This window comes from Vitis vinifera, chromosome 12, assembly GCF_030704535.1.
Source record: "Vitis vinifera cultivar Pinot Noir 40024 chromosome 12, ASM3070453v1".
In the NCBI taxonomy this organism is placed as follows: domain Eukaryota; kingdom Viridiplantae; phylum Streptophyta; class Magnoliopsida; order Vitales; family Vitaceae; genus Vitis; species Vitis vinifera.
Genome location: NC_081816.1, coordinates 813,533 through 821,886, shown reverse-complemented (window position 1 = coordinate 821,886; position 8,354 = coordinate 813,533). Strand labels below are relative to the sequence as shown.

The following is an 8,354-nucleotide window of genomic DNA, read 5'->3' as shown; positions in this document are numbered from 1 at the left end:
ACTCATTGAAATTGAGGTAAAGAAATTAGTTGTTCTCTGACCATATTATGTGTAAAATAGCTAGTTGTGATGAAATTGTAGAAATGCTAGGAGTGCAAAGTGCTTGAACTTTTATTAAAATTGAGGACAAGAAATGAATCTTTTGAAATAATACAACTGCTCCTTCCAAAAGCAGAGCAATCTACACATAGGAACTCTTACTAGCTTATAATATACAATCTTGGTTACTAGATGGATGGACCTGTTGCAAATTTGAAAATGATAAAATAATGTAAAAATTGAATAGCTGGGGATCCCTTTTACTTAAAGGTATTTGCAAAAGAATAACATTGATTATCATAATCACCCAATCAGTTCTCTTTCGGATGGAACCAGAACCATGGGTATGATGCCGTCTAGTTTTTCTATGATATATGTTGTATGGTCCAGCCCTCTTATGCCTTTCAATTTTGTACAAAGTGTAGAGCTCCAAGTTGAGGCTGTTGCCAAAGTGAGATCTAGATAATATTACACTTTCCTTTTTCCAATTGGAAACCAGTGGTTGAATTAATCACTATCCATGAGATCAGCAATAGTAATTTTGCCACAATTGGTGTGGTCTAGTGACTCAAACTGTTTGCTAATCAGCAGGATGTCTTTCTCTGATATCTTTCCCATCTCCTTTAGTTTGTATATAACAAACTCAGATTTGCTGCAACAGTGGAATATTCAAATAAATGTTAAAAAAGTTTCAAGAAAATAATGATGCTCAACAGAATCGAGGAAAAGAAAAATAAATGAAACTTGCTATATAATCAGTGGATCTGGAAGTAACAATTTTGAAGAAATTAATGAAAAATATGAATAAATTTGTTTTCTGTTGTCTTTTCATCCCTTTTAGTTTTCATGCCACTGTAGGGTAAAATTTGGCTGCCAGTTTGATTAACATTTGAAGAGAAAATGGTAATACTGTCCACTCCAGATTATAGTTACCGGAACCTGCTACAAAATTGATGTGTAACCTCTGAAAATTTTAGGGATAATTTTTTTTTTCAGTTTCTTGTTTGAACCTTGAATTTGGTACCTGTGAAAAAAAAATCCCAAACAGCTGCCTGGTTACTTTACTAAAGCTTAGCACAGTAATTTATACCAATATTCCCAGGCGATTAAGGAGACTCTTTTCTTGTTAAATACATATGCAATAGCATGAAATATAGAACACTGAAGGTTTGCACTAAGCTATATCATATTCAGTAGCATATTGGGCTATAAGGAAACTAAGGTGCAAAGCTAGTCATCTAAACTATTTGTCTTAGTTTAGCCAAAACCCTTTTGGGATGCCAAAACAGAAGATAGAAAAAAATTCAAATTTTATTTTCTTTTGTACTCTTCCACTTTCTCAGTAACCCAAAGTTGAGAGATGTGTGTCCTGTACTCTCATATTTATAGGGAAAACCCTGTTGATGATAGGAACTTATATATGACACAAGGCTAGACTCCAAGCTTAATGCATCATTTTGACAAGTGAAACCAGCAGCAACATAGTGGCATCTAGAGTATTCCTCAACCATTTCTTTGTTGAGATTATAAACCTGAAGATTTCTCTTGCTTAACATTACGACTTCTAATAGGCTATTATCATTGATGTGGAAGTGAATTTGTGTTAACCAACCCTAAGATCTTTTTAGCAGTATCTGAGATTTCCTCCCATGGTCCTCTCTTAACTGAAACTCCAACTTGATGGTTCCAAAATAAGTTTTGTAGTGATAAGTATGTGATAGACATACAGAATTTCTTTTAGATAAGTGTCACTTAAGCAAGTCCTTTCAAAAGAAGAGATTCATCCTACTCAATTTTGTATTTTTTGTCCAATCATGAATATGTCAAAAGGCATTTTACTATTGCAGAAGACCACAGGAACTTTTACATTCTATTTAGCTTGCAAATATAATTTTCTTTGCCCTGCATTCAAAATTTTCTGTTTGACACATGTAGAATTGCTTCACTAAGTTACCATGCAAAAAAGTTCTCTTAAAATATAGCTGTTTTTCCTCCAAGTCACAATGAATGGTATATAATACAGCTAGATTTGAGAAGTGTAAACTGAAAGGTTAATTCTGTACAATCAAAGCTAAAATCAAAGATAGGACTCTTAAGGTATCTAATAGCTCTCAAACTTAACCATCTGCCCATCTTAACCTGACATGTTAGCGAAGTTGTGATCTGGCATTCTATTTTGTCTGAACTTATTTATGGATCCTTAACATTGATACTGTTCTTCCACAATTCTAGTTTTGCATTTAACTGTACAACCGCTTTATTTGTGAATCTGACCTTCTCTGATGCACCTCATCTTATACCTGAACAATCTTTTCATATGAAACTAGTAAAATTATAAACTGAAATGTCTCTAATTTTATGCTGTTATAACTGAATTCTCTCGCCTTTCTTCCCAGCTGTCCTTGCAATGGTCAATAAGATACTGGAAATGTCCTTGAGGTTGTCAGTTATATTGTGTTAGGACTCTTTTCTTTTCAGATCCCGGCAGTAGATTTCCTAAGCAGTCAATAATATGCCTTTTAATAGTCGATGAAGACCACTTATCATTTCATATCTGATGTCCCTGCCATGAAAACAAACTCGTGTTCTAAAGATTTTTGCTCTGTTCCTAAATCTGGACCACTCTCCCATTGTATAGCATGTTCTGTAAATGTCACACAGGATATCTCATTTAAACACTCTAATGAGCCAGGACTGTTTGACATTAGACTTCTTGCCCCATAAATATAACTCAGGACATCTCATTTGATCCTATATTGATATAGTTGAAACTATTATTTCACAGTTAGCATCTCTACTCTTTTAAAGTGGTTCTCAAACACTCTAATGAGCGAAGACCATTCAATCTTTAGACTTCATTTGAAATATCATTGGGTCAATATGGATCTTTCTTGCATTGATCCTCAATATTTTAAATTTTTGCCTAAATTCCACTAGGAAATAATATCTGGGGATCCTACATTTAAATTTTCTTTGCATCCTTGGGTTTACTTTCATAGTTCTCCTGACACTCATTTGTTGATCATTATAGCATTTCTCTTGTATCTCAATCCCAGTATGCTCGCTCAAAATTTTGAGATATGGTGGGCTTGTCATGGGCAGGATTTGATGTCTGCAATTCTAGCATAGTTCCTAGCTTCCATATTTTTTTTTCTTTTTTGGTCAGAAACGAAACCTAGCTTCCATATTCACCCCCATACATATTCCATCCATCATAACTTGATTGTGTTTGTGTACATGATAGTTCCAATTTTAAACCTTTCTTTCTATCCTATTTAAAATCTTGATGGTTACTTTGTGAACTTCTGTAGTTTTTTTCCTATTTAAAAGCTTGATAATTACTTTGCAAATTTTAGTTTTATAATCTATGCCATGTTACCCATGCCATCTGATATTAGATTTTGTATCCATGTTGTTAGCTGATGTTGAATCTTCAGTTCTAAACCCCAATTGTAGGTACTAGCTTTTTCATTGGTTGCAACCATTGCGTAAGATTGTAAAATTTGAATGAACATGCCAATTTCATCATAAAATCAATAGTTAGAAAAATGAGGCATACCTGATTGATCCATCATTATCAAGGTCTGCAGCCACTAAATCTCCAAGAGTCAGCTTCTTCTGAAGAACCCATTTCGCAATCCTTCGATTCCTCTTGTCAATCCTCAGCTCAGTGAGGTAGAGAAATGCCCTAGCGACAGCCAATGTGCTTACCAATAGCCAAATTATTGCAAAGCACCTGCCCGCCAATGTTTCAAAAGCATAATCCCCATATCCTACGGTTGTCACTGATGTTACCGATAGGTAAATGCTATCAACCCAAGTCAGACCCTCCAAAAGATGTATTCCAATTGTCCCCACAGCAATGCAAACAACCACAACAGCCAATGCCAAACCCACTTTGATTCTTATCCTCATTCTTCCCTTTTCTGTGTCTATCATATATGTCCGCACCATTGTGTTGAATTGGTTAAGATCTACAGTGCTCATCATAACTGCCTCTTGCCTGTCAAGAACATAGGTGACCAGACCATTGAGCAAAATATCGATGAAACCAAATCCAACTAAGATGAAAACACAAGTGAACATCTTGGTAAATGTCGAGTCTGGAACAATATCTCCATAACCAATTGTGCAGAGAGTGACAACAGAAAAGTACAAGGCGTCCACTGGTTTTACTGTGAGATGGCCCTTGAAACTTCCACTTTTCAGGCAGAATATTAGAATTCCAACTATTCCATACAAAATGACCCAGATGTAGGCTTGCCTGACGATTAGAGGCATTGATTTTCGGGAAGGTCTCGGGTCTGCAGAAGTGGGAAAAGCCTCCTTGACGTCAGTAAACACAGAAGGAGCAGAGTGTGAGCGGTGGGTGAGATTTCTCTTCCTGTTTAAGTTTGAAATGAGGTTAGCAAAGGAAGAATTGGGTGTTGTGATGATAGGGATAACAGCATCGGTGGTGATAATACGGGCAGTTGATTGTCGCCAAGGTGAACCTAGGTCAAGAAGGCTAGAGGTAAACTCTCTCCTGGGAGATGGTCTGCTTGACTCCTCACCAGCTGCTGTTCTGGAGAGAAGGGCCTCATCCATGGTGAATCCACATGATATGAAGTAAGTCCTCAAACTCTTGCTGTCCTAGACTTCTTATTTAATTTTTCATTTTTGGTTTTACTTTCCTAGATTGAAAGATGAAAACTCAACTACAAGTCAAAAATTGATAGAGAAGAATGAACAGTAGTTTTGGTTCTGGTAGGTTGGCCATCTAAGAGTCAAATGTGAACCCACCCCCACACACATTATATCTCCAACACCCAGCAGATTGCAGATTTCATGATTCGTCTTTTTGGTTTTTTGAGCGATGAGGATTCAACATCACTCTTGTAAAAGGAAACCCCAAGTGGGAAGTTGGAAATTTAGTTGGCTGAAAAAGTCATGTTCACCCCATGAATGGACCAGGGGTTGGTGGAAGACACTGGGGTTCTTATGTATAATGTTCAACCTCTTAACTCCAAGACTCGAGGACTTGTGAGGCATCAAAAGTGACAACTAAGAATATACTTTTTAATACACTCCGCAAAGATACATACTGGCTTTATGTGGAAAAAGTGTGTTTTGATAAGCACTTTTGAAGAAAAAACAAAGAAAAAAAATATCTTTTAAAAATAATTCAAATTTTATACATTTTCAGGTCAAATTAGTACTTGGTTACTGCCTTTGAATTAATTATTTTGAGTTGAATATATTAAGAGCCCGTTTGGTAGTGCTTTTTTAAAAATGTTTTTGGTCCTAAAAACACTTAAAAACATTTTTAAGATGAAAAAAAATAGATGTTTGATAATATTTTGAAGAACACTCTTGAAAATTTAAAAAAATATTTTAAGACTTCGATTGATAGCGATTTTAGAAAACGCTTTTAATATTTCTAACATTTCAAAATTTATATCTTTTTAAGTATTAGAAAAATTAAAATCATTGTCAATCGTATTTTAAGTGTTTTTCAAAGAAGTTTTTTTTTTTTTTAAACACTTAAATTTTTTTTATATATTCTTAAAATATCTTTTTTTACTATCTTCCTTTCCCTTTCACTTGTCTCTTTCTTGTCACTTTTCTCTTCTTCTCTCACTTCCCTTTCATAAAAATAATTTTTTGAGTTTTTATTAATAAGAATTTATATATATTTTTATAATAAAAGTTTTTAGTTTATAATAATATTTTCTTTCCGTAATAAATGTCATTTTTAGTAATTTATTATTATTAAAAACGTTTTTTACTTGTGTAATACAATATAAAAAACATTATTATAATCACTTTATCACTGGGCTGTAGAACATATGCCCACCAAACTGAGGTGACGGAACAACTCCCAACAGATTTTTCTTACAGCACATCCGGGAGCAACTCGAACATTAAAAAAAAAAAAAAAAAAAAAAAACATTTGTTTTCTCAAACTTCATTTTTAAGGTAATGGTTGATTTTTTTTTTTGTTTTAAAGAACAAAAAACAAATTCAAACTACCAAATAAATTCATTATGTGTAAAAATTGAAAGCATAATTTTAAACGATATTTATGTTTTCTGGTTTTTTGAAAACAAAAATAAAAATATTATCGAATATATTCTTAATTATTTTTGGGATATATTTTTCATCTTATTATTTTTAAAAATAAATAAATAGATGCCTATATTTTTATATATTTTAAAATTTTAAAGATATTTTTTAAAAGTTAAACTGAAAAATAAAAGTGCAACCGAATGTACTTTTAGTTATTAAAGGCTTACAGGTATTTGGACATAAAATTAAAGGTGGTCACGTGGAACGACAAGTACCGACAGATCTCCCTGTTGGCGGGAAGATGTACATATATTTATTAGGCAGACTCGGAAGCAAGTTGGTATAATGTCAACAATAATATCTAGTGGATAAATTGGTAAAGGAAAGGGAGAGGATAAAGTGTTTGATTCTTGGAAACTAAAGAAGAAAGATAAAATGTATTATAAAATTGATTTTTTTATTGTTTAGTTTTATTTTAAAAAATAGGAGAAAAATCAAATATAATTCAAATTAATTAATTTTTTTTATATATTTTTAAATTATTTAATTTTTACATAAAAGAGAAAATAAGTGAAATGAGTTTGAATTATTATATAAAAATAATTTATTGATTTTAATCTATATTTTATTTTCTTTCATTTTTTCTTACTTTTCTTTTTTATGTTCTTTCTTTCAATTTTCCTTCAAACTTTTTAAGAATCAAATATAGCCATAAGAAATTTTAATAATGAAAATAGATAAGGGACTTTGAAATTAGTGGAATAGGTCAAAAAGGGGATCAAAGCAAGTATTAAGGAATGCTTATCAATGTTGTTGAGGGCTTGCGTTACCGGGTCCACTATAGATGCCAGATAGACGCGCCTTCTCAACTGAAAATGATACTTCCTTCATTTGACCTGCAAAAAATGTCCGGACAAGGGGTTCGGACACACCCTCTGATGGTTTTGTTAGCTTTTATCTCTAACATTTTGATATTCTCACTTGGGCACTCCTCTTTTGGGAAAGAATGCTTATCTTCTTTTACTATGTGAGAGCCTTTTATAGTGCTAAGAGCTTTGTCCCCTTTAATGGTGGGAAGACTTTTTGGCTTGTCATGATGGTGCTAAGAGGGTGGCAGAACCATTATTATCCTGTAGGCGGTTGTCAGAGATTATGGGAAGGATGACTTGCCGTCATCCTTGTTTTTTCGCTCTACAAGTGGCGCGGTGCAGGTCATGACAGGTTGCTTGAAGTGAACCAAGAGGGTCCTATCAAGCATGCTTTTAGTAGTATGAATAATGATGGCTCGCGAGACGCGGTCAAGACTTTTGTCTGAGACGCTAGTATTGGGTTCAGACAAGGGAGTGTGGATAGCATGCTTGATGGTGGGTGCATAGTTTTAAAAGGCTCAAGGCGCACCAAGGCTCAAGGCGCACCAAGACGCAAAGTAGTCCTCGAGCCTGAGGAGCAAGGTGCATCTAAGGCGCGAGCTTTAGTGAAGTGAGGCGCACCCTAATTTACATATATATTTTTATATAATATAATCAAATTTAATAATCATTTATTTGTTCTAAACACATAAATCATCAAATATCATCCAAAACTTCAATTTAATAAACAAAAAACATAAAAATAAAAAACTCCAAGCATAAAAACAAATCCAAATCCATATTGCTAATTGCCTAATACATATCCAAATCCAAAGTTTCCAAACCTAAAGGTCCAAAACATGAAATTTGTCCACAATTCAAAAACATCATTAAAAAACACTTAAATCACAAATTTGTCCACAACAAGCAATCATCACTCCTTCTCTAAATCAACAAAATCATCATCATCATCATTTCCATCACCACATTTGTAGCCTTCCCCATCTTCTTCATATGCTAAATCAACCATGTCTCCATCTTCATCTTCATTTATTAGTGAATGATAAGGCAAAGTTCTAGAACTTGAAGCTATCCCCTTTGTTGGTGGTATTATGCTTGAGCTTGCTCTAGCTCTAGCTCTAGTATCAAACCTGGCCTCCTCAGCTCCAACAGCTCTAGCAACATCACCCCATGTCAAATTATCATCATAAAAAACAAAATCATCTTGTGCACCTCCATGAGAATCCTCATCTTCCATTCTCCCTATCAACCATTCATTGCTATCATCTATATCTTTCAAGGAAATTGGGTCAATGGTGTTATGTTCATTGTATCTTCTCTTCAAGGCTCAATTATACTTAATGTACACCAAATCATTCAAGCGTTGATGATCCAACCTATTTCTCCTCTTGCTATGAA

The 8,354-nt window shown here is 33.9% G+C and overlaps 1 protein-coding gene across 1 annotated transcript; it reads right to left on the bottom strand.

Moving 5' to 3' along the window:
* Positions 1–87: 87 nt before the first annotated feature.
* On the bottom strand, positions 88–4,681 carry LOC100262479 (two-pore potassium channel 3). The gene is made up of 2 exons (XM_002279519.5): positions 3,599–4,681; positions 88–691 (listed from the first exon to the last, which is right to left on the bottom strand). Exons 1-2 carry the CDS (start codon positions 4,624–4,626, stop codon positions 547–549), a joined length of 1,173 nt encoding a protein of 390 aa, XP_002279555.1. The 5' UTR covers positions 4,627–4,681; the 3' UTR covers positions 88–546.
* Positions 4,682–8,354: the final 3,673 nt, after the last annotated feature.

Excerpts from the sequence above, each read along its gene's own strand:
- LOC100262479 (XM_002279519.5), bottom strand. The coding sequence starts at position 4,626 with ATGGATGAGGCCCTTCTCTCCAGAACAGCAGCTGGTGAGGAGTCAAGC. Across the intron at positions 692-3,598 it reads GATAATGATGGATCAATCAG|CAAATCTGAGTTTGTTATAT; the intron begins GTATGCCTCATT and ends CCACTGTTGCAG.